Source organism: Tachyglossus aculeatus, chromosome 6, assembly GCF_015852505.1.
Source record: "Tachyglossus aculeatus isolate mTacAcu1 chromosome 6, mTacAcu1.pri, whole genome shotgun sequence".
Lineage (NCBI taxonomy): Eukaryota > Metazoa > Chordata > Mammalia > Monotremata > Tachyglossidae > Tachyglossus > Tachyglossus aculeatus.
In genome coordinates, this window is record NC_052071.1 from 61421496 (window position 1) to 61447431 (window position 25936).

Sequence of the window (25936 nt, forward strand, 5' to 3'; positions counted from 1 at the left end):
CAGTGGGGTGAGGGGATGATGATGTGAGCCCACTGTTGGGTAGGGACTGTCTCTATATGTTGCCAACTTGTACTTCCCAAGCGCTTAGTACAGGGCTCTGCACACAGTAAGCGCTCAATAAATACGATTGATGATGATTGATTGATGACCCAGCTGGGATGTTTATGTAGGGGAGCCCCCAGGGTGGAGAAAGAGATAAATCAGGAAAGTCATCTCTTTGGAGGGGAGCATGCAATGAGGGAAGGGATGTGGTTTGGCAGAGTTGATAGGGGAAGCTGTACTTGACAGGCAGGGTGACGAGAGCGGTGGCTTTCACTTTGAGAGAGCCGGGGCCTGGCAGCCAGCCGGGGCGGGGCCCGGAAGCTGTGATGAAGAAGAAGATTTCTGAAGCGCTTCCCCTGGGCCAACCACTGTGCCGCGAAAGATTGGCGATCCTCAGATCAGTCGCAGGCAGTGGGCAGGAGTCTTGGTTCTGCAGGAGGAGCAGTGACAGCAAGACTTTTGAGAAGGGGTTGCAGTGATGCATCCCAGCGCATATTTTAGGAGCACACGTGCTGCTCTTTGTAGGATTGGCTCAAGAGGGGAAAGGCATGAGATGGGGAGCTCGGGAAGGGGTCCGTTGAGGTTCCCCAGCCCTCCGTGCGACAGGGACTGTGTCCAACCCGATTATCTTGTACCTATCCCAGTGCTTAGTACAGTGTTTGGCACATAGTAAGTGCTTAACAAGTACCATTAAAAAAAATGAATCAGTAGGCTCTATCAATCTATTCTTATTAGTAGTAGTAGTAGATTAATTAGGATTAATCTATCAGTAGACCTCTTGTCCACAGAGTGCATTCTCCTAAAAGGCATAAGACAGTTGAGGCCATAGTTAGTGTAGGGAATTGGCCTGCCTCAAACTTCTTCGGCCTTCCGTGATCTGGAAGGTTTGTTTCCTTGGAGGTGGTGGAGAGCCAGTGCAGGGGGACGTGACTTTTCAGGTCTGGCCCTCGGTGATGCCAGTGGAGCCCGGCGGCTGGTTCTCTGTGATTCCGTTGGAGGCCGGCGGCTGGCTGTCCGTGATTCCAGAGGAGGCCGGCCGCCGGCCCTCCTCGGATCCAGTGGGGGCCGGCTGCCAGCTCTCTTGGGTTCCGGTGGTGGGGCTTTTGGTGGCCAGCGCAGATCGGGGCAGGGGTTTAAGAGAGGGGCTGGAGCTCTGTTTCTGGGCTGGACCTGAGACCGTCCTTTCTTCCCCTGCAGTAATGACGCAGCTCAGTCAGACGATGAAGAAAAACTCCAGTCGCAGCAGACAGACACCGACGGTGGAAGGTTGAAACAGAAAACGTGAGTTCTCGTTGCTTGGGGACCTGCTGTGGAAGTACTAGTCACAAGTTTCCCCCCACCCCCCAACTCCCTCAGTTCTTTGCTTGCGTGATGGAAGCAGTGTGGCCTAGGGGAGAAAGCACAGGTCTGGTTCTAAGCCAACTCCACCACTTGCCCGCTGTGTAACTTTGGGTAAGTCACTCCAATTTTCTGGGCCTCAATTTCCTCATCTCTAAAATGGGAGTTAAGTCATACGCCTGCTACTTTTTTGTGTGTGTCAATTATTAAGTGCTTACTATGTGCAAAGCACTGTTCTAAGCTCTGGGGAGGTTACAGGGTGATCAGGTTGTCCCACGGGGGGCTCACAGTCTTCATCCCCATTTTACAGATGAGGGAACTGAGGCCCAGAGAAGTGAAGTGATTTGTCCAAAGTCACACAGCTGACACTTGGCAGAGCTGGGATTTGAACCCATGACCTCTGACTCCAAAGCCCGGGCTGTTTCCACTGGGCCACTCTGCTTCTAGTTTGTGAGCCCCTTGTGGGACAGGGACTGTGACCCACCTGCATGTCTGTGAACCTCGTTCACTTCAAGTTTATCCTTTCCTGCCTTAACTCAGCCCTCTCTTCTGCCAGACAAAACTATTTCTCCTCCCTTATTGACACCCATGCCCATCACCCCCGCCAGCTCTTCCGTACATTCAACTCCCTTCTCAGGCCCCCGGTTCCTCCCCCTCCTCCTTCCCTCACCCCCAACGATCTGGCCTCCTACTTCATTAACAAAATTAAATCCATCAGGTCCGACCTCCCCAAAGTCTCTTCCCCCCTTTCTACAACCCCCCGGCTCTCAACACTCTCTGCTACTCTCCCATCCTTCCCAGCGGTATCCTCAGAGGAACTCTCCTCCCTCCTCTCAAGTGCTACTCCGGCCACCTGTGCTTCTGACCCCATTCCCTCTCATCTTATGAAATCTCTCGCTCCATCCCTTCTCCCCTCCTTAACTTCCATCTTCAACCGCTCACTCTCCACTGGTTCCTTCCCCTCTGCCTTCAAACATGCCCATGTCTCTCCCATCCTAAAAAAACCCTCTCTTGACCCCACCTCACCTTCTAGTTATCGTCCCATATCCCTCCTACCATTCCTTTCCAAACTCCTTGAACGAGTTGTCTACACGCGCTGCCTAGAATTCCTCAACAACAACTCTCTCCTCGACCCCCTCCAGTCTGGCTTCCGTCCCCTTCATTCCACGGAAACTGCCCTCTCAAAGGTCACCAATGACCTCCTGCTTGCCAAATCCAACGGCTCATACTCTGTCCTAATCCTCCTCGACCTCTCAGCTGCCTTTGACACTGTGGACCACCCCCTTCTCCTCAACACGTTATCTGACCTTGGCTTCACAGACTCCGTCCTCTCCTGGTTCTCCTCTTATCTCTCCGGTCGTTCCTTCTCAGTCTCTTTTGCAGGCTCCTCCTCCCCCTCCCATCCTCTTACTGTGGGGGTTCCCCAAGGTTCAGTGCTTGGTCCCCTTCTGTTCTCAATATACACTCACTCCCTTGGTGACCTCATTCGCTCCCACGGCTTCAACTATCATCTCTACGCTGATGACACCCAGATCTACATCTCTGCCCCTGCTCTCTCCCCCTCCCTCCAGGCTCGCATCTCCTCCTGCCTTCAGGACATCTCCATCTGGATGTCCGCCCGCCACCTAAAGCTCAACATGTCGAAGACTGAGCTCCTTGTCTTCCCTCCCAAACCTTGTCCTCTCCCTGACTTTCCCATCTCTGTTGACGGCACTACCATCCTTCCCGTCTCACAAGCCCGCAACCTTGGTGTCATCCTCGACTCCGCTCTCTCATTCACCCCTCACATCCAAGCCGTCACCAAAACCTGCCGGTCTCAGCTCCGCAACATTGCCAAGATCCGCCCTTTCCTCTCCATCCAAACCGCTACCCTGCTAATTCAAGCTCTCATCCTATCCCGTCTGGACTACTGCACTAGCCTTCTCTCTGATCTCCCATCCTCGTGTCTCTCTCCACTTCAATCCATACTTCATGCTGCTGCCCGGATTATCTTTGTCCAGAAACGCTCTGGACATATTACTCCCCTCCTCAAAAACCTCCAATGGCTACCGATCAATCTGCGCATCAAGCAGAAACTCCTCACCCTGGGCTTCAAGGCTCTCCATCACCTCGCCCCCTCCTACCTCACCTCCCTTCTCTCCTTCTACTGCCCAGCCCGCACCCTCCGCTCCTCCACCACTAATCTCCTCACTGTACCTCGCTCTCGCCTGTCCCGCCATCGACCCCCGGCCCACGTCATCCCCCGGGCCTGGAATGCCCTCCCTCTGCCCATCCGCCAAGCTAGCTCTCTTCCTCCCTTCAAGGCCCTGCTGAGAGCTCACCTCCTCCAGGAGGCCTTCCCAGACTGAGCCCCTTCTTTCCTCTCCCCCTCGTCCCCCTCTCCATCCCCCCGTCTTACCTCCTTCCCTTCCCCACAGCACCTGTATATATGTATATATGGTTGTACATATTTATCACTCTATTTATCTATTTATTTATTTATTTTACTTGTACATTTCTATCCTACTTATTTTATTTTGTTGGTATGTTTGGTTCTGTTCTCTGTCTCCCCCTTTTAGACTGTGAGCCCACTGTTGGGTAGGGACTGTCTCTATGTGATGCCAATTTGTACTTCCCAAGCGCTTAGTACAGTGCTCTGCACATAGTAAGCGCTCAATAAATACGATTGATTGATTGATTGATTGATTGTATCTACCTCAGCACTTAGAACAGTGCTTGGTATGTAGTAAGCACTTAACAAGGATAATAATAATGTAGGTTTTGAGTGAAGACAGGATCTGGATTGACAGCCTAGTAGCCCCTTCTGGGTTGGTGCTTCTGCAGGTGTGAATCATTTTGGGTTGGAGAGAGGCAGGGAGGCAAGAAAATCTGCAGCCACTGTCCTGCTTTGCATTGCTATGGTATTTGTTAAGCACTTACTATGTGCTAAGCACTGTTCTGAGCGCTGGGGTAGATACAGAGTAATCAGGTTGTCCCACGTGGGGCTCGCACTTTTTCCCCCATTTACAGATGAGGCAACTGAGACGCAGAGAAGTTAAGTGACTTGCCCAAGGTCACACAGCAAACAGGTGGCAGAGGCGGGATTAGGACCCACGTCCTCTGACACCCAAGCCCGTGCTCTTTCCACTAAGCCACGCTGCTTCTCAGGGGAGTCCTCAAGCCCAGACTTTCCCTGGGCGGGGTGGGGAGATGCCCCGGTGGTCGAAATGTGATGATTTTCTTTCCCATCTCAGAGCCGGCCCTCGAAGCAGCCATCGTATATACGGGCCTGTCCTGAAGTGGTTGCATGTTAAGGCCAAGGGAAGCTTGTCGGCTCATGCGTGCCTTCCTGCTAGACTCGTGGGCTAATAGGGGAGACCGCGGGGTGAATCGGGGAGCCAGTCTGCTCTGGAAAAACACAGCTCCTCTAAGAGGCCTTCCCTGACTAAGCCCTCATTTCCTCTTCTCCCACTTCCTTCTGCATCACCCTTGCATTTAGGATTTTCATCCTTTATTCACCCCTCTCTCAGCACCAGAGCACTTATGTACGTATACATGTATATGTATACATGCGTTTTATTTATTGTACATATCCAATATATTACAGTCCATATCCCCCTCTTGACTGTAAGATCCTTGTGGGCCGGGAATGTGCCTATCAATGTTGTTGTTGTTGTTCCCCTTCCTTCCTCTCCCCCTCGTCCCCCTCTCCATCCCCCCATCTTACCTCCTTCCCTTCCCCACAGCACCTGTATATATGTATATGTTTGTACATATTTATTACTCTATTTATTCATTTATTTATTTTACTTGTACATATCTATTCTATTTATTTTATTTTGTTAGTATGTTTGGTTTTGTTCTCTGTCTCCCCCTTTTAGACTGTGAGCCCACTGTTGGGTAGGGACTGTCTCTATATGTTGCCAATTTGTACTTCCCAAGCGCTTAGTACAGTGCTCTGCACACAGTAAGCGCTCAATAAATACGATTGATGATGATGATGATGATGATGTTCTTTCCCAAATGCTTAGTACAGTTCTCTTCACACTGTAAGCACTCAATAAATAACATTGATTGATCGACTGGAAGGACACGGTCCCCACGTCAAAGGCGGCATGGGAGGAGACGGTCATACACACCCTTGTGGCGTTACTTAGTGGGAAGATGCAGCTATGCTCCCTGTCCCTGCCCCGGCCTGATCTCTGCCCCATTATCGATAATAATAACAATAATAATAATAATAATAATAATAATAATAATAATAATAATGATCGATGGAGCAGTCAATAGTGTTGATCAGGTTGGGCGCATTCCCTGTTCCACCTGGGATGGTCTACCATGTACAGAGCACTGTGCTGAGCGATAGGGAGAGGACGAGGTTGGCAGACACAATCCCAGCCGCTGAGGACTCAGCAGACTAACTTTATGGAGTTCAATGAGGTATGGGTGGCCAGATTGGAAATCATTCTGCTAGTGACAGCCGGAAGAATGATAGAGGAATTTCTGCCTCCAAGTGTCCATCGTGAAGGCGTCTTCAAACCGTCGGTCCCTGAAATCCCCTGGTTCCCATGGAATCTCAGTGAATCTTGCAATGGGAATTGCCCCACCGCATGAGGGCCTTCGGGAACACGACCCCCAGGAGAGAGCAGAAATGACTCAAATTTTATTTTTTAAGGACTCAGTTGAAGAAGTTCCTGGGAAAATCGGTGAAGAGAGCAAAGCATCTTGCCGAGGAATACGGGGAGCGGGCTGTAAATAAAGTTAAGAGTGTGAGAGATGAAGGTAAGGGAAATGCTTCACCATTGGACCATTTTGTCGGTTTTCCAGAGGATAAACTCAGCTGTGTGACTTTGGGCAAGTCACTTCACTTCTCTGGGCCTCAGTTACCTCATCTGTAAAATGGGGATTAAGGCTGTGAGCCCCCCGTTGGGACAACCTGATCACCTTGTAACCTCCCCAGTGCTTAGAACAGTGCTTTGCACATAGTAAGCGCTTAATAAATGCCATCATGATTATTATTATTATTATTAGAAACTGATCTTAGGTCATCAATATGAGAATTGGTTAATTTTCGGTGGAAGAAGAAATAGGCCACTGGTTTCCAGCCCTGTTTTTCTCTTCCTTCTGGAAGATATCTCCCTGAGTGGACAGTGGGGAGAGGGAGGAGAGGTGAGAAGTGGCCAGGGGCAGTGGGGAGGGAGGGAGGGAGGTGGAGCCATGGGCCCAGCCCCGCCCAGCCTCCCTCCATAAACCAAAGTAAAGCAAGCAAACCCCTTCCCCTTGCCCCTGAATCTCACCTCGGTGGCTCATAGCCTCCAAGAAGTGGGGGCTGCGGCTCACCCCTAAGCTAGAGCTGCAGGTGTTTGAATGACCTGGGTTTTAAGATAAAATGGTTTGGCCGATTTGTTTGAGGTGAAATTTTCGTAATGATTTCAAACTAGAATTGAATTTTCCCAATTCCAGTTCCAGGCCTTGGTGGTAAAACGGTTTCTGCTCCCGGACTATTTCCATTATTTTTATCCTCTCTGTCTTCCTGTGGCTTTCTGTTGTGCCGAAGATTTTTTTTGTTTTTTGTTGTTTGTTTTACCCCGAGCCCAGAGGGGTTGCTGCATCCCGCAGTGGGGGAGGAGCAGGGTCCATCATGGTCTGTCTTCTGCCCCCAGTGTTCCATACCGACCAGGACGACCCTTCCTCGAGCGATGACGAAGGGATGCCCTACACCAGACCGGTTAAATTCAAAGCGGCCCATGGCTTTAAGGGGCCGTATGACTTCGAACAGGTCAAAGTGGTCCAAGATCTCAGCGGGGAGCACATGGTAAGCACAGTTGTCCAGTTGTGCGGAGGCAGTCGAAGCTTGCATTACATTGCCTAGGCGGGTAGAAGCAGCCTCCCTCTCCCCTCTAAAAGCATGAGAAATTCTGAACCGGCTCTAGCCGTGACCTTTCCGGCCCAGATTTCCGACTCTGGCGTCGGCCTCAAGGGGCCCGGGCCCCACCTGGGGATGCAGAGAAAAGGACAGTTCCCTTGCCCTGACAGCCAGCATCTCTGACTTATCCTCTTACGTCCAATCCTTCGTGACGCGGTTTAAGTCTATACCCAGCTTTCTACCTTCTCTAACTTTTTCCTCGGGCTACTCGTCAGGACGTATTGTCTAGGGATGACGCCAGACCCTTTGTGCCAAGTTTGGGCAATCTCCCAGGGAGTAGATCTTGAAAACACACTGTAGAGGTAGTAAAAGCGAGTATCCCTAGTGTGGGTTTGCACTGTGCTGGAGAAGGCTCACCTCACCAGTGGGGTTAAGACAGGAGAGGGCCAGTGCCAGACCTCAGGCCCTCCAGTCCACTGTGGGACACAGTTTGGCCAGACCTCCCCTTTGGCCCGGAGACGTGTCCGTGTCCATGTACGTGGGAGGGGAGGGTTGGCCCCGGTGGGGATTGGCTGTGGCAGAGACCTTGGGATTTGAGCACAGGTCCATCGTTGTGCCCTTGGGTGGCCCCAGACCCCATGACGGGAGGCTGCTAGTCGTCTCTGTCCTCTGACTCTGGCCAAGCCCAGGGCCAGCGTCTCCATTAGGCACCCATTCCTTAGGGGCCCGTCCTTGGCCTGGGAAATGAACCTCCTCCCTTTCTCGGAAACTTTCCCCTTGGGAAGATCTGGTTCTTCAGGAGGGGGCCGGGCGGGTGGACAAGGACTCTTCCCTCGAGAGTTTGAGCTTCTTGGGTTTTGACAGGGAGCCGTGTGGACCATGAAGTTTTCTCACTGTGGCCGATTGCTTGCTTCAGCTGGGCAAGACAACGTAGTGAGGATCTGGGTTTTAAAAAACGCTTTCGACTATTTCAACAACATGCGCCTGAAGTACAACACGGAAGGTGAGTTTTCCTGCTTTTCATCGGAAGGCGAAGGAGTGAGCAGCTTGCCCATTTTCTCCCCAAATGGGTTCACTCCCTTGAGTGCAAAGCACCTTCTTGATGGTGGCCCTCTCCTCTCTTCTCCTCCTTTTAGGACGTGTGTCCCCTTCACCTTCTCAGGAAAGTCTGAATTCTTCCAAATCGGACACAGACGCAGGGGTAGGTTGTTTGGCGTTTCGCTGTCCTTTTGAGTAGACTAGTGCTGGGCAGGGCAGGCTTGGCCTCCCAGGCAATGGGGCCTCTGAGCTCAATCTCAGTTGTTATGAAATGCAGTTAGCAGGGCCCCGATGTCAGGAACAGTAGCGCCAGCACCCCCGGGTAGAAGTTGTAAAGTGCAGGAAGGAAACGGATATGGAATCGAGGGAGGACGTGACACTCTGGAGACTTCCCAGTTGGTCGTCCGTACCCCCCCGCGCTATACCTTTCACTCATCACAAGTTTACATCATTGAGCTCACAGCTAACGTTGGTGCCTTTGGCCATGTTTCTTTAGGTTCAGAAATTGGTAGACTGTAAGACTTCCTCACCCTGCAGACCGCGGGCTCTTTAAGGGCAGGGAACGTGTCTACCGACTCTTACATTGTACTCTCCTAAGCATTCAGTTCAGTGCTCTGCACACTGTAAGTGCTCAGTAAATACCATCGATAGATCATTTATAGTATCTGTTAAACGCTCACTATGTGACCTGAGCTGAGGTAAAGACCAGGATGTGAAGCCCGACATGGTCCCGGTCCCAGCCTGCGCTTCCCAAGCCAAATGAGGAAAGGCAAGCAAGGCAAATGCTATTAGTCATTTGTGAACTACAGTCAAAACGACTCAGAGAGTCTAATTTGCCACTTGAAGGTAGCTGAAACATGACCATTCCTGAAAGATTAGCAGTTGTGAGGCCACCTTGCAATGAAGACAAGAGTTTTATGGTGGTTGATTGCTAGGAAGCCTTTTCAGTGTGCAAAACCTGGGCCAATCAATCAATCAATCAATCGTATTTATTGAGCGCTTACTATGTGCAGAGCACTGTACTAAGCGCTTGGGAAGTACAAATTGGCATCACATAGAGACAGTCCCTACCCGATAGTGGGCTCACAGTCTAAAAGGGAGAGACAGAGAACAGAACCAAACATACCAACAAAATAAAATAAGTAGGATAGAAATGTACAAGTAAAATAAATAAATAAATAAATAAACAGAGTAATAAATATGTACAACCATATATACATATATACAGGTGCTGTGGGGAAGGGAAGGAGGTAAGACGGGGATGGAGAGGGGGACGAGGGGGAGAGGAAAGAAGGGGCGCAGTCTGGGAAGGCCTCCTGGAGGAGGTGAGCTCTCAGCAGGGCCTTGAAGGGAGGAAGAGAGCTAGCTTGGCGGATGGGCAGAGGGAGGGCATTCCAGGCCGGGGGGATGATGTGGGCCAGGGGTCGATGGCGGGACAGGCGAGAGCGAGGTACAGTGAGGAGATTAGTGGTGGAGGAGCGGAGGGTGCGGGCTGGGCAGTAGAAGGAGAGAAGGGAGGTGAGGTAGGAGGGGGCGAGGTGATGGACAGCCTTGAAGCCCAGGGTGAGGAGTTTCTGCCTGATGCGCAGATTGATCGGTAGCCATTGGAGGTTTTTGAGGAGGGGAGTGATATATCCAGAGCGTTTCTGGACAAAGATAATCCGGGCAGCAGCATGAAGTATGGATTGAAGTGGAGAGAGACACGAGGATGGGAGATCAGAGAGAAGGCTAGTGCAGTAGTCCAGACGGGATAGGATGAGAGCTTGAATTAGCAGGGTAGCGGTTTGGATGGAGAGGAAAGGGCGGATCTTGGCAATGTTGCGGAGCTGAGACCGGCAGGTTTTGGTGACGGCTTGGATGTGACGGCCAGAGTGTAGGGCTGCATCCATGAATCTCAGCTCGGCCCCAGCCCCTGGGTCTTGAGAGTGGCGGGGGCAGAAACGTAGGCCGGTATGTCCATTGTCCATTCAAGTAGAACAGGCCAAAAATGCAGCCCTGGGACGGCTCCATGGGGATGTCTGGTCGAGCCAGTCACTCCCTGGCGGGGCGACCTTCCCCTCTCCCGCCAACTACCTCATCCCTCCCTGGAATGCCCTCGCCATCCACGTGGAGAGCGGACTGGAGTCCTGGACCGCCTGTGGGGAGGAAGGGACACTCGATGGGAAGGTGGGGTCCGGCCCGTCACCCCAACCTGCCATTGACTTCTCTAGCAAGGGACCAGTGGACTCCCCCCAGTTCCCACAGACCCTAAGCCCCAGGCCATTTGCGTTTTCTGAAATGAAACTTGCATCCCATCTCCGGCCCAGTCACGTGCTTTGTCAGGGGAGCCAGAGGACCTGTCCAGGCCCTTCGGGGTCCTGTTGGATTATCTGGCTGCCCTGCTTCCTGTGGGGATGGAGACCAGGAAAGAAAAAAGGCTTCCCGTCAACGGTAGTGTGGCGGCAATCACTTCTGCCCCCAAGGTTTCCCTTCCCAGAAAGACAGACCTATCCGTGCTGCTCTCAGGCAAAGATGGGCCCCGGGCCTACCCTGGAGGGAGGGTAGGGGGAGGGTTAGGGGGGCTGGGGATCGGGCTGCATGCCAGGAAGGGCAGGGCTCTGAAAGCGGGGGCCGGAGGGACCGGGCAGTAGTGTGGTGGAAGCTGCCAGCCCCGCACTTGCTGCGTTCCTGGGGAGAAGCGAGAGTCCCAGGTTCTGAAATGGTTGAAAAACAGGGTTAGCGTTTTGTCCTCCCAAGGCGAACCTGAACACACATTCTTCTGGCTGGAGGAGAGGCTCAGCCTTGAATACATTCCTCAGAAAAACCTCTCTCCGTCGGCCAACTCGAAGGTAGATGATAAGATGCTGATGTGAATTTCTTCACGTATCCCTGAGTGCCATGTGATGGCCTTCAGGTTCATCCAGTCCGTTGGAAAATCAATCAGTCGTATTTATTGAGCACTAACTTATGTGTAATAATAATAACAGTAATAATAATAATAATGGTATTTGTTAAGCACTTACTGTGTGCCAAGCACTGTTCTAAACGCTGGGGTAGATAGAAGGTATTCAAGTTGTCCCACACAAGGGCTCACAGTCTTAATCCCCATTTTACAGATGAGATAACTGAGGCACAGAGAAGTTAAGTGACTTGCCCGAAGTCACACAGCTGACAAGTGGCGTAGCCGGGATTAGAACCCACAAGCTCTGACTCCCAAGCCCATGCTCTTTCCGCTAAGCCACGCTGCTTCTACGGTGTAGAAGCATGTATATATGTTTGTACATATCTATTACTCTATTTATTTACTTATTTATTTATTTTACTTGTACATGTCTATTCTATTTATTTTATTTTGTTAGTATGTTTGGTTTTGTTCTCTGTCTCCCCCCTTTTAAACTGTGAGCCCACTGTTGGGTAGGGACTGTCTCTATATGTTGCCAACTTGTACTTCCCAAGCGCTTAGTACAGTGCTGTGCACACAGTAAGCGCTCAATAAATACGATTGATTGATTGATTGATCGCAGAGCACTGTACTAAACACTTGGGAAAGTAAAATACAACAGAGTTAGCAGACAAGTTCCGTGCCCATAACAAGCTTAAAGTCTAGAAGAAAAGCCATGTGTTTCTTGTATGCCGCTTCCAGGTGAGCGGAGTTGGATCGGCCGCTGGCCCTCCCACCCCCTTTTCTGATTTAGTGTTCTGTCGGTTCACCCCCATGTCCAGGTCTGCAGTGGAGCCGATGAAGACCCTGATGATAAAAACGCACCATTTCGTCAGAGGCCGTTTTGCAAATACAAAGGGCATACGGCAGATCTCCTCGATCTTTCGTGGTCCAAAGTAAGGGTTGCCTGCCCCGGCGGTGCCAGCTTCTCGGGGTGGAAGAACACTCTGGGTTCTGTGGCCTTATCTAACTAAGCCCTGTCATTGCAGCATGACAGTGGCACTCCGGGAGCCAAATGGCTTATCGGGTAAGGGGACCTTGCCCCAACCCTGAGCTCTTAGGGTTGGAGAAAAGACGGGAGATTCTTCCGACAAGGAACCGGCCCAAAAAACTAAAAGGCTGATGTCCCAGAGATGTCTGATACCTGAAGCTCAGACCCTTTTTTGTTTGTTTTTGGTCTTAGTGTCCTCCTACGCACCGAAAGCTTAAAATATTAAAGTCTGCCAAAGGTTCGGCACTTCCCCATGCTGTGGAGGGGAAACGTTTTCTGTAGCGTTGTCATTTTTCTCCCCAGAACTACTTCTTGCTTTCTTCTTCCATGGACAAAACGGTCAGGCTCTGGCACATTTCCAGAAGAGAGTGCCTCTGCTGTTTCCAGCACATAGACTTTGTCACCGCCATTGCTTTTCATCCACGAGTGAGTTTCTCTTTGGCCGTTCTTCTCTGTTCTTCAGTGCACTACTTAATCAGTAAATCAATCAGTAGTATTTATTGGAGCACTTACTGGAGGCAGAACATTGTACTAAGTGCTTGGGAAGGGTACAGTTCAACAGAATAATAGATGTGTTCTCTGCCCACAGTGAGCTTACAATGTAAAGGGAACTTACGTCTCTATGTGTTGCCAACTTGTACTTCCCAAGCGCTTAGTACAGTGCTCTGCACACAGTAAGCGCTCAATAAATACGATCGATTGATTGATTGATAACCCTTCCTGAGCCTGGACTTGAGCTCATAGAAAAAGTTCTGGTGCCAAGTTCTGTCCCTCCATCCCTGCCTCCTCCGTGACGCCCCCCCCACCACAACTCCTTCCCTCCTTCCATTCCTCCTTCCCTACCTCTGTCCCTCTTTGTATGCCTCTCACATCTCTTTGGGAGAGAAGCACTTAGTATAGTGCTCTGCACACAGTAAGTGCTCAGCCATTAACACAAGCGTTGATCGACTGACTGGGAGCTTCCAGTGGGAGAAACCATGTGGCAAGCATGGTTAGTCTTTTCTCATTTTCTCTGTCTGTCTGTCTCTCTCCCCCGCCCCCCTTTTTCATTCATTCAGTCATACTTATTGAGTGCTTACTGTGTGCAAAGCACTGTACTAACCCCTTGGAAAGTACAATTCAGCAATAGAGACGATCCCTGCCCACAATGGGCCTACAGTCTAGAAGGGGGGAGACAGACATCAAAATAAGTAAACAAGCATCAATATAAATAAATAGAATTATAGATATACACACATCAAAATAAGTAAACGGGCATTAATATGAACAAATAGAATTATAGATACACACTTATATACACAAGTGCTATGGGGCGGGAAGGGGGGTAGAGCAAAGGGAGCGAATCGGGGTGATGGGGAGGGGAACGGGAGCTGAGGAAAAGGGAGGCTTAGTCTGGGAAGGCCTCTTGGAGGAGGTGAGCCTTCAGTAGAGCTTTGAAAGGGTGAAGTGTGATTTTTTGGCAGATTAGAGGAGGGAGGGCATTCCCAGCCAGAGGTAGGACGTGGACCAGGGTTCGACAGTGGGACGGGCGAGAACAAGGTCCAGTGGGAAGGCTAGCGGCACCAGAGGGGCAGAGTGTGCTTGCTGGGCTGTAGAAGGAGAGAAGGGAGGTGAGGTAGGAGGGGCGAGGTGATGGAGAGCTTTGAAGTCAATCGTGAGGAGTTTTTGCTTTCCCCACCCTTCCCCCTAGGATGACAGGTACTTCCTGAGCGGCTCGCTGGATGGGAAGCTCCGACTCTGGAACATCCCCGACAAGAAGGTGGCCCTGTGGAACGAAGTGGACGGGCAGACCAAGCTGATCACAGCGGCCAACTTCTGCCAGAACGGCAAGTACGCCGTCATCGGCACCTACGACGGCAGGTGCATCTTCTACGACACCGAGGTACGGTTTCCCGGATGCTTGGGCCCCTGGCCCCGATCCTTTGCGGTGGCCCCGTGTTCTTCCCGGCTGAGAGGCTGACACCTCCCTTCCCTCTGTTTCTGGCTTCAGCACCTGAAGTACCACACGCAGATCCACGTGCGCTCTACTAGGGGACGGAACAGGGTCGGGAGGAAAATTACCGGCATCGAGCCACTGCCTGGAGAAAACAAGGTACCGTGCTGCTCCCGGGCCCGGGACCTGTACCTGTTGGAGGTTGTCAGCTCTTGGTTGGAACCTCAGCTCCCCAAGGGGAGGACTGGGTCTCTTAGGTCCTTGTTTGTTCCCCTGGGCCCAGCACAGTGCTCTGCCCAAGGAGGGGCCTGGATCACAGCTCTGCACACAGTAGGTTTGCGGGGGCGGCAACTGGCACGCTACTTAGACTGTCAGACCCATGTGGGACGGGGACTGTGTCCAACCTAATTAACTTTTACTCACCCCAGCACTTAGAACAGGATTGGACACATAGCACATAACAAATACCATAAAAAAGTGCTATGGACAATTGCGGCAGTTGGTGTAACAAAATAATACGTGGGGTTTTGGTTTGGTGCTTACTCTGTACCAAGCACTGAACTAAGCGGTGAGGTAGATAATAATAATAATGATGGCATTTATTAAGCACTTACTATGTGCAAAGCACTGTTCTAAGCGCTGGGGAGGTTACAGGGTGGTCAGGTTGTCCCACGGGGGGCTCACAGTCTTAATCCCCATTTTACAGACGAGGTAACTGAGGCACAGAGAAGTGAAGTGACTTGCCCAAAGTCACACAGCTGACAGTTGGCAGAGCTGGAATTTGAACCCCTGACCTCTGACTGCCAAAGCCTGTGCTGTTTCCACTGAACCTGTATATATGTATATCACCTGTATATATGTATATATGCTTGTACATATTCATTACTCTATTTATTTATTTATTTATTTTACTTGTACCTATCTATTCTATTTATTTTGTTTTGTTAGTATGTTTGGTTTTGTTCTCTGTCTCCCCCTTCTAGACTGTGAGCCCACTTTGGGTAGGGACTGTCTCTATATGTTGCCAACTTGTACTTCCCAAGCGCTTAGTACAGTGCTCTGCACACAGTAAGCGCTCAATAAATACGATTGATGATGATGATGAAGCACGCTGCTTAGATGAAAAATCATCAAGTTGGACAAAGGCCCTATCCTACATGGAGTTCACAGTCTAGATAGGAGAGAGAAGTATTTACGCCCCCATTTTACAGCTGAGGAAACAGAGACACCGAAAACTGAAGCGACTTGCCTGAGGTCACACAGCAGGCGGAATTGGGGTTAAAACTCAGGTCTTCTGACTCCTAGGCCTGGGCTCTTGCCACCAAGGCATGCTGCCAGTCTTATTGGAAGTCGCAGTGAGTGCCATCGGTTCTCACTTTTGAAGAGGGATAAAAGTGTTTGTGTGGCAGGAAGGGCTGAGACACCACCAGTTGCCCCAGTTGGAACTGTCCGGCCCGATTCTTGACATGTCTTCCCCTAAGCTTCCCGTTTTTACCCCCCTTCTTGTTTTCTTGTTGCTGGTCCTTTAAGCCCTTGGCCTTACGGTACAGACCCCTAGGGGCTTTTCACAGTTGCGCCTGCAGCCCCCAGTACCCGGGGACCCTACCTATAGCCAAACCTGCTCCTCGCTGGGCGGCTGCTTCCACCGTTACTTCCAGTTCTACCTCCGGCTCTGAGTCAGCGGGCATCTCCTGTCCCCAGGCCCACTGTCCGCTGCCTGCTTCCCCATCACCTGCCCAACTTGCTCCCTCACCACTGGAAGCCATCCCTTCGTCCATCACCTAGGCCGCCCAAGGCATTACCAGAAGGAGAAGGTCCTGGGTCTCCTCAGGAAGAAGAACACCAGGTGGGCGTGAGGTCGGGTGGACATGAGGTCGGGACAGCCCACCCCCTGGGCCGTGCTAAGTACTTAGGCTGTCCACCTCCTCCCACACTTTGGAACATATATTACCCACCCGACTACTCAAGGACTTAGTAACGTTCATATCCCCCTTCTTTCCTTCTTCCAGTCGACAATTTATTTCAGTGTCTGTCTCCCCGTTGGACTGTAGATTGTAAGCTCGCTGTGGGCACAGAATATGTCGACCAACTCCATTGTAGTGTACTCTCCCAATTATAATAATAATGATGGCATTTGTCGAGCGCTTACTATGTGCAAAGCACTGTTCTAAGCGCTGGGGAGGCTACAAGGTGATCAGGTTGTCCCACATGGGCTCACAGTCTTAGATGAGGTAACTGAGGCTCAGAGAAGTGAAGTGACTTGCCCAAAGTCACACAGCTGACAATTGGCGAAGCCAGGATTTGAACCCAAGCATATAGTATAATACTCTGCAATCAGTAAGCACTCAAATACCATTGAGTGATCGTTGGATCAGTAGTTAATCATTTCCACATCACCTAAAATGTCCGATATTTGTTCAGGCTGCTGATTAAGACCCAGCATTGTAGGTTTTGAAAACATTTTACTGCCAATATTCTTCCCCAGTCAGTGTGTCTTAATATTCATGGGCAGTAGCAGTATTCACGTGTTGAATTCCCACTTGGTGCTGTGCCTACACTTCCCAGGGGTGGGGGGAGCTTGGGAAGTACAGACCAACAAAGTGACACAGTTCCAGCCCCCAAAGAGCTTATTCTTTAACGAGCGAGACGGGCAGCTAGAGTAGTCCAAATAAATGACCTGAGTGTACGGTTTCCAGGAGGGCCGAGGATGGGTTTGGATAAGGCCTTCGGTGCAGAGATGGCTGAAGGGTTAGGATGTGGCCTCAAAGTTTGATTGGGGAAGACTTGTTGGTGGAGGTGGGTTTGAGGAGGCCTTCTGGTGTAGTCAGATGTCGTGATGGAGGAGGGCACTCCAAGCCAGGGGAGCGGCGTGAGCGAAGGGCTGGAGGTGGGGGCATATAGGTGGTGAGGTTCCTCTGGAAGGTTGGCTGGGAAGGAGCCGGTGCAGAGAATCAATCAATCAATCAATCAATCATATTTATTGAGCGCTTACTGTGTGCAGAGCACTGTACTAAGCGCTTGGGAAGTCCAAGCTGGCAACATACAGAGACGGTCCCTACCCAACAGCGGGCTCACAGTCTAAAAGGGGGAGACAGAGAACAAAACCAAACATACTAACAAAATAAAATAAATACAATAGATATGTACAAGTGAAATAGAGTAATAAATATGTACAAACATATATACATATATATAGGTGCTGTGGGGAGGGGAAGGAGGTAAGATGGGGAGGATGGGGAGGCGGACGAGGGGGAGAGGAAGGAAGGGGCTCAGTCTGGGAAGGCCTCCTGGAGGAGGTGAGCTCTCAGTAGGGCCTTGAAGTACGATGGGGTGACAGCTTATGTCAGCCTTGGAGCCCATAGTGGGGTTTTTTTCACATGTTGCAGAAATACTCAGGGAGCCCGTTTTGAGAGCAGATATGAGCAGAGCAGTGCCTTCGGGAAGATGATGTGTGCAGCAGCTCGGCATCTAGATTGGGAGGAGGAGAGCCTGGAGGCCAGGGGGTGTTTCCTCCTTTACCTCCTGGTCTCCCATTCCTTGTGAAGCTTTTGCTTGAATAGAGTTGCCCCTGTCTTGGTAGCAGGGCACTGTTCTCAGCAATTGACTCCCAGCTTTCAGCTGGGATCAGTCAGTGGTATTTATTGATCACTTCCCGTGTGCAGAGCACTCTACTAAGTGCTCAGGAGAGTACCATGCAACAGGGTTGGTAGACACATTCCCTGTCCAAAAGGAGCATGCTGTCTAGCGGGGGAGACCAACATGAATAGAAATGAATAAATGATGAATCTACTATAAGTGCTGTGGGGCCGAGTCTAGTCTATATACATACATATATACATACATATACATATATATATATATATATATATATATATATATATATATATAGACTAGACATATCTAGTCTATTTTATTTTGTTAGTATGTTTGGTTTTGTTCTCTGTCTGCCCCTTTTAGACTGTGAGCCCACTGTTGGGTAGGGACTGTCTCTGTATGTGGCCAACTTGTACTTCCCAAGCGCTTAGTACAGTGCTCTGCACACAGTAAGCGCTCAATAAATACGATTGATTGAGTGCAAGATGACTTATCAAGTGCTGAACGGATGCAGCGTTACCTGGGGCTTGATTTCACCATGTCTTTCAAACACTTCCTCTGCCCTACTTGCTTTAGATTCCCAATTCCAGCTCTCCACACAGCAGCTGTTGGGATCCGTCTCTCCTCCTCCTCCTGCAGTTGCTCCTTCTCCTGCCATGTCCCCCACAGCCTACCTGAGATGAGGAGAGCAGAGCTGCATTGCTAGGGCACTGACAATCTTCCCGAATTTCATTGTTCGTGATCTTACCTAGCTATCTGATGCTGAGTTGGGCCCGTGAGTGACATCCGTGGGACTGCTTAAAGAGCTGGGTGTGGTCCAGGCCCCATGGCCCGAGGGAAGTTTGGACAAACAGTCCGTCTCTGTAGACCTTCCGTTAATTTTGCATCCCGACACCACCCTGCATGCTATCTCCCAGAGGACGTGCCGGCCTTCATGATTTGGTTGTCTGCTTCGTGTCAGCTGTTGCCACATTGGTCAGTGGAGCGCCTTGGGAACAGAATTCTGCGACGGCATTTCGGTCTGGTCGTGCGTATGACTTCCCCCGGCGCAGGCTCACACAGCACCACGACTGTCTTTAGATTTCTCATCAGCCGATGAAGCCCGGCCAATTCGCTGAAACAGCGTAAAATTCTGAGAGCTCGCATCAGGATGGATCCAGGATGGTGGGTGTTGACTGTGAGCCCCCTGTTGGGTAGGGACTGTCTCTATGTGTTGCCGACTTGTACTTCCCAATCGCTTAGTACAGTGCTCTGCACACAGTAAGCGCTCAATAAATACGATTGATTGATTGTTGAGGTGGAGAGGAATAGTTGGGTCTGGGAGGTGGTGTGTGGGAAGAACCGGCAGGATTTGGCAGGAAACTGAAAATGAGAGAGGAAGGACAGCGGGAAGCTGAGGATGACACCGACAGCACCTGTGTACATATCCGTAATTTTATATCTTTATTTATGTTAATGCCTGTCTCCCCCTCTAGGCTGTAAGCTCCTTGTGGGCAGGGAACGTGTTATGTTGTAATAATAATAATAATAATGGTATTTAAGTGCTTACTATGTGCCAAGCGCTGTTCTAAGCGCTAGGTTATATATAGGGTGTAATCAAATTATCCCACGTGGGGCTCACAGACTTTATCCCCGTATTACAGATGAGGTAACTGTGGCACAGAGAAGTTGTGACTTGCCCGGAGTCACCCAGCTGATAAGTGGTGGAGCTGGGATTAGAACCCATGGCCTCTGACTCCCAAGCCTGGACTCTTTCCGCTAGGCCACGCTGCTGTTGTATTCTCCCAAGCTCTTAGTATAGTGCTCTGCACACAGTAAGTGCTCAGTAAGTGCTTGATCGATGACACTGAGGTTATGAGCTTCTGGGACAGGGAAGCTGGTGGTGTTACCTCGAGGGATAGGAGGGGGAGGAAACGGAGGAGGAGGAGGAGGAGGAGGAGGAGGAGGAATAACTGGTTTGTAGTGGGGAAGAGGAGGAGGAGTTCTGTACTTTTGGCAGGTGGCAACCTAACTAGTGATGTCAGCTGTCTTAGTTTAAAAGATGATCCTAGCAAAAGTTGATTGGGGCAAAGGTAAAATTAGATTTGGATAAGCTCTTTGAGGGCAGGGACCATGTGTACTCACTATTGTACTCTCTCGACCATTGAGTTCAGTGCCTTACATGCTGTAAGACTTTTAGACTGTGAGCCCACTGTTGGGTAGGGACTGTCTCTATATGTTGCCAATTTGTACTTCCCAAGCGCTTAGTACAGTGCTCTGCACATAGTAAGCGCTCAATAAATACGATTGATGATGATGATGATAAGTGCTCAATAAATGCTCTCTCCCTCCTACTTAGTTTGAGACCCCTCATGTGGGACAGGGATATTAACAAGTATCAACCCCAGGGCTCAGAACAGTTTTGGACACATAGTAAGGCCTTAACTCATAATAATAAAAATATTGATTAGTGTGTTTTCTTTCTCTCCTTATGAATAAAGAATGTGGCTGTGCAAGTGATTACAGTTTCCAACCTTTGCTGGGACTTTTTGTTCAAGAGTTAAACCCAAGCATACACTGGATGTCCACAGATTGTTTATGTATACTCATATAGATTAGATAGATATATATATATATATATATATATATATATATATATGTAAAGATATATCAATATGGATATATAGAGAAATATGTATATCTGCTTACAGATATCTCTCTGTATATGTGGCCTAATGGATAGAGCATGGGCCTGAGAGTCTGAAGGACCTGGGCTCTGATCCCAGCTTTACCACTTGCTGCTGTATGAGTTTGGGCAAGTCACTGTCTCCTACACCCTCTAGACTGAAGGCTTGTGGTTGGCAGGGAATGTGTCTGTTTATTTTTGTATAGCACTCTCCCAAAGTGCTTAGTATAGTGCTCAGCACACAGCAAGCACTCAATAAGTACGATTGAATGAATGAACTTCTTTGGGTCTCTGTTCCCTCATCTGTAAAATCGGGATAAGACTTGTGAGCCCCATGTGAGACATGGACTGTGTCCAACGTGTTTAGTTTGCATCTCCTCCAGTGCTTAGTACAGTACCTGACCACATAGTAAGTGCATAACAAATTACCATTAAAAAAATAAAAATAAAAGTGAGTGGCCCCCTCAGGGCTGGCTCTGGGGATTTTGAGCATCATAGCGATGCAAAGGCGGGTGATGCGGGTGGGTCATGGAGGCTTGGGGTCCAGATGTCCCCGGGCAGCGGGGAACATCTGCAGAAGCAGCTGGGGAAACAGCTGAGCCAAGGGTTGCTTGGAGTCCAAACGGACGGGTGGTCCTTGGTGTCCACTTCGGGTGGAGTGGGGTCTGGCACGTTCTCGATGGCAAAAGGAGAGGGCGGTCTCCTCCCCTGCCCGGGCCTGTGCCTCAAGGTGGAGAGTTTTTCCGGTGACTTTTGTCATGACTTGAAAGATGTCTGAGTCCGCTAAAAATGTCCTTTGGCTTGTAGATCCTGGTGACGTCCAACGACTCCCGCATCCGACTGTACGACCTGAGAGACCTGTCGCTGTCCATGAAATACAAAGGCTACGTCAACAGCAGCAGCCAGATCAAAGCCAGCTTCAGGTGGGGCTCGGGGGGAGCTCCCCGCCAGGTCCCAGCAGGGCTTAACCTGCCTCCTCCTCCTCCTCCTCCTCCTCCTCCTGCTTCTCCCTGTTCCTCTACCACCTCCTACTCCTCTTGCAACATTTGGCTCCCTCCTCCTCCCTCTCCCTCTGCTGCCTCCCCCCACCCCCATGCCTGGAGACTTAGGCCAGGAAGAGGAAGTGTTCCCTTCAAGACCACTCTCCCCCACCCCAACAGCTCAGGTCCAAGCCGGTTGAGGCTGGGGAGGTGACTCTAGCAGGGCCAAGCCTACGGGCAACAAGTAGCCAGTGGCTGTGGCCTGTCAGAGGGCCTGCTTTGCTGCTGTCCACCATTTGTTCAGTCAGTGGTGGTTGCAGAGCACACCTCTTGAGTGCGGGGGGGGCCGGGCTGAGGGTGGCGCGAGAAGAGCACATGGGGAAACAGCTGAGCCAAGGGTTGCTTGGAGGCACGAGCCTGGAGCAAGATCGGCATGCAGGGAGACGAGCCTTGTTGGTTTTGAGTCTGGAAAGAGCGCGGGGCGAGAAGAGCGCGTGGGAAGGCTGGCGTCACCGAGCTCAATCCCGGAGGGACCGAAGAAGCATCAAACATTTGCTGATTTGATTGTCATCTCTCCCCGAAAGAATTTGATCTGGGCCAAGCCCCCCCACACCTCGTGCCCGCCGGAGTCACGGGGTGGTAGGTGTCCTCAGCCACATCTCCCCAGCCCACCCTACTGGAAGTTAATGGAGGGCAGGGATCGGGCCTCCACCTGGTCTGGGGGTCCCCTAGGCGCTTAGCACAGTGCTCTTTTTGAGCGTTTCGTGGCCGTAGAAACTCCCCGTCCATGGCCCAGCCTCCAGGGCTCTGATCCAGGTCACCCGCAGCCTCGGGCTCTGATCCGGGTTGGTCGGGTATATTCCAGCCATGATTTCACGTTCCTGGTCAGCGGCTCGGAGGATAAATATGTTTACATTTGGAGCACGTACCACGACCTGAGCAAGTTTACTTCGGTGCGGAGAGACCGGAACGACTTCTGGGAAGGGATCAAAGGTAAGGCGTGCCGTCAGGCTGGAGAGAGCCAGCAATCGGTCGCAGCGATCTTGATCGATGACTCCGGGTTGCGGCTTGGGAAACGGGAGCAGCCCACGGGATGGACGGGAGAGCGGGCAGCTGGCCCTGGAGGCTGACGGAGTTGACATGTGGACTCTGCCTCGAGTCGGCGCTCACCTGGCAGTCCAGGGCTCCTTGAGGTAGTTTGGGAGAGCAGGCCTGATCCTGCGGATTCGTGATTTCTGTGGATCCATGCTCCCCACGGGTGCACTCTCCCCAACATCCCTGTTGTCTCCCGGGTGAGCCTCATGGGTTGGAGGTTATAGCAATGATGCCAGTTTGTACTTCCCAAGCGCTTAGTACAGTGCTCTGCACATAGTAAGCGCTCAATAAATACGATTGATTGATTGATTGATATAGCAAAACTCGTCCTGGTGCTGGCATAGCGATCAACTGATGGGTGCAAGTGAGGCAGCTCTTCAGAAATGGACTTCGTTTAATAATAATAATAATGGCATTTATTAAGTACTTACTATGTGCAAAGCACTATTCTAAGTGCTGGGGAGGTTACAAGGTGATCAGGTTGTCCCACCTGGGGCTCACAGTCTTAATCCCCATTTTACAGATGAGGTAACTGAGGCCCAGAGAAGTTAAGTGACTTGCCCAAAGTCACAGCTGACAATTGGCAGAGCCGGAATTCGAACCCGTGACTTCTGACTCCAAAGCCTGTGCCCTTTTCACTGAGCCACGCTGCTTCTTCTCTCTTTGTTTCCATCTCCACCGCCTCCAGCACACAATGCCGTGGTGACTTCAGCCATCTTCGCTCCAAACCCAAGCTTGATGGTAACCTTGGAAATGCACCCCGAGAAGCAGGATCCTGACGAGCAAGGGGAGGATTTGGCAGAACCAGAGCCAATACCTTCTGGTAAATGCCGGGATCAGCTGGGGGGGTGACAACTGTGTGACCTTGAGCAAGTCATTTAAAAAAAAAAATGCTATTAAGCACATACTATGTGCCAGTGTGGTAGATAAAAGCTAATCTGGTTGGGCACAGTCCCTGTTTTTCAGATGAGGTAATGAAGGACAGGGAAGCGTAGTGGCTTGCCCATGGTCACACAGCAGACAAGCGGCAGAGCCGGTATCAGAACCCAGATGCTTCCGACTCCCAGCCCGTGCTCTGTTCACTAGGCCGTACAAGGGAGAACATTCCCTCTTGCCGACTTGGGAAAAGAGTCTTCAGTGTCTCCTTTGGCCAGAGTGATAGACAGCATTTTCTGGAAGCCAGTTGTGGTGTCCTGCAGGGAGGCCACCTTGTGTGCAGCTCAGGCTGAAGTTTGGGAGACGGACAGAAGTACCTGATGGACGGGACTCAGCCACTGTGGTGGGGCCAGGAGGGTGGTTCGGGGGGTGCTGGGCCGTCTCCGACCCCGGTTCCCCCGTGCCGGCCGGCTCCTCCACAGGAGGGGAGGGGACCGGACCCTGGAGCTGATGACCCGACTGCAGGATGCGCATTGCCCCTCTCCCACCCCAGGCCTGCTGCGTCCAGCCCCCAGCCAGGAAGGACCCAGTGGTGGGCTGTAGGTGCTGCCCAGTGAGGGTACAAGAGGTCCAGAGGAGCGGAGAGAGGGCTCGGCCTCTCCCAACTCCCCCAGAGCTCCTGGCCGGCGGGGATCCAGGGGGAGAGTCTGTGGAGGGGCGCTGGGGGCGACGGCTGGCCCACCGTAGCCGGTTCCAGGCTTCCCTATGACCCCTGGTTTTCCCCCAGGTGCCCTGAAGACGGACCACACGGAAGTCCTCCTTTCAGCTGACTTCACCGGGGCCATCAAGGTCTTCGTCAATCGCAAGAAAACCGTGTCTTGAGAGTGAACCGCGGCCTCGCCCGCCACCCCGGGGCCCGACGCTGCCACGGGCACAGGCTGACCCAAGGGTGCGGGAGCGTTGCTGGCGGCGCGGGCCCGCTGGGCTGGCCCTTCGGGGGGCCGGAGGGAGGTCACGGGAGGGAGGTCACGGGACCGGGGACCCCCGGCTGGTCGGGATGTGTCCTGGTGCCGTGACCCAGGGCCCCGCCGTCCCACGCTGGGTTTGTGTTGTACGTCTGTCCGTCCGACTGTCTGTCTGTTCACGCTCACCATTGTGAACCTGCACGCAGAGATGTTTCTCTATTAACCACTCCTGTGCCCCCTGATTCCACACGCCCCCCGGCCCCAGTGCCGTCCCACGGGCGGGTTGGGAAACCACAACCGGGCACTGGCCTGGGGCTGCGGGTTTCTGCTTCCCTGCTCACCGAGCTCCAACTTCTGTTGCCTCGAAGCTCATCGGCAAGCCTTGGATGGGTTTGGTTTTTCTTTGGTGGAAGCCTGTCGTTAGCCACGGAGGAACGTTTTTATCCATTGAGCGATTTGCGGACAGAGATGATTTTTCGTCCCAGTTGTTGTGGATTTTAGATTCTTTTCTGTGTATGTGTGGCAAGGGCAGGGGGAGGCTGACGGGGGTTCGTGTGGGCCTGGGTGCGCGCTCACGCACACAGAGTTTTGTTTGTCTATTGGAGCACAGTGTCTCTTAAGTGAAGAATTCTCTTTCATTCCTTGTCCGCGGGCTCAGGCTCAGCTCCCCCTCAGACCCTACGCTGCATTAGCAATGATTCTTATTTTCTACAACAATGTACAAAGAACTGTTTACATATTTTTTTTAAGGCGTAGTTGAAAACCAGTGTAGCTGTTCTGGTGTGAGCTGTTGAATTTGACCGTGTCTGTAAATACTGACCTCCTGTACCAATGACGTCACGCCTGGGCCGGCCCGCCCGCCCACCCACAGGCTGCTACCGACGGTTGGGAAACGTTTCGGAAAATAACAATGTGTCCTTACCAGACATTGTGCCGAATAGTCTTCTTTCTCTTCCTTCCCTTCCGGCCGCCGCCCAAGACCCAGCAGGCCGGTCAGCACCGAGCCCCGTCAGCCCGTTCCGGTGGCCGGCCGTCTCCTTGGGCCTCCTGGGACAAGTGGCTACTGGGAGGAGAGGGAGCCGAGTGGCCGGGAGCATAGCAGGGGATGGAGGGGCAGGATGGCCACGGTGGGAGAGGGCGGCGGGGACTTTCGGTGGTGGGAGGGAGGGTGTAGAGGTGAAGGGGGTGGCAGCGGGGAAGCAGTTTTGGGCCTGTGCCAGTCCGCTGTTTCTACATGGGATGATACACTGAAGGCAAGAGGGGCAGTGACGTGGGTTGGTGTGGGCTTTAATTGTGCCTTCCCCACTCGGCAACTTTATTTCTCTACCCTTTATTGATCAGCGTGCCTGTTGCCCATCCCAGCTGTTTCAGACATTTAACTCCCTCGTCACACCCCCTCCCTCCCATCTCTTTCCCCTAATGACCTGGTCGTATACTTTGAGAAAATCGAAACTATCAAGCGTGACCTCCCTAAATCTTCCCCTACTTCAGGTCCTTCCCTCCCTTCTGCCCTTCTTAAGATTCTCCCATCCTTCCCAGCAGTATCTCAAGATCCCTTCAGAGTCCACTTCTTTCACTTGTGCCTCTGACCCCATCCCTCCACACCTTATCAAAGTGCGTGCTCCCTATCTTCTTCCCTTCCCTGACAGCCATC

At 51.5% G+C, this 25936-nt stretch overlaps 1 protein-coding gene across 1 annotated transcript in view; it reads left to right on the forward strand.

Annotated features, from left to right (window-relative positions):
- The window catches only part of WDR44 (WD repeat domain 44), a 52723-nt gene extending 27522 nt beyond the window's left edge, over positions 1-25201 (forward strand). Inside the window, exons 8-20 of the mRNA XM_038748265.1 lie at positions 1240-1323; positions 6035-6141; positions 7023-7174; positions 8090-8228; positions 8362-8426; positions 11966-12079; positions 12478-12600; positions 13865-14056; positions 14165-14266; positions 21174-21289; positions 22212-22339; positions 23130-23264; positions 24105-25201. Of these exons, the coding sequence (XP_038604193.1) occupies positions 1240-1323; positions 6035-6141; positions 7023-7174; positions 8090-8228; positions 8362-8426; positions 11966-12079; positions 12478-12600; positions 13865-14056; positions 14165-14266; positions 21174-21289; positions 22212-22339; positions 23130-23264; positions 24105-24199 (1552 nt within the window). The 3' untranslated portion in view covers positions 24200-25201. The remainder of the gene's footprint in view (positions 1-1239; positions 1324-6034; positions 6142-7022; positions 7175-8089; positions 8229-8361; positions 8427-11965; positions 12080-12477; positions 12601-13864; positions 14057-14164; positions 14267-21173; positions 21290-22211; positions 22340-23129; positions 23265-24104) is intronic.
- The last annotated feature ends 735 nt before the right edge of the window (positions 25202-25936 follow it).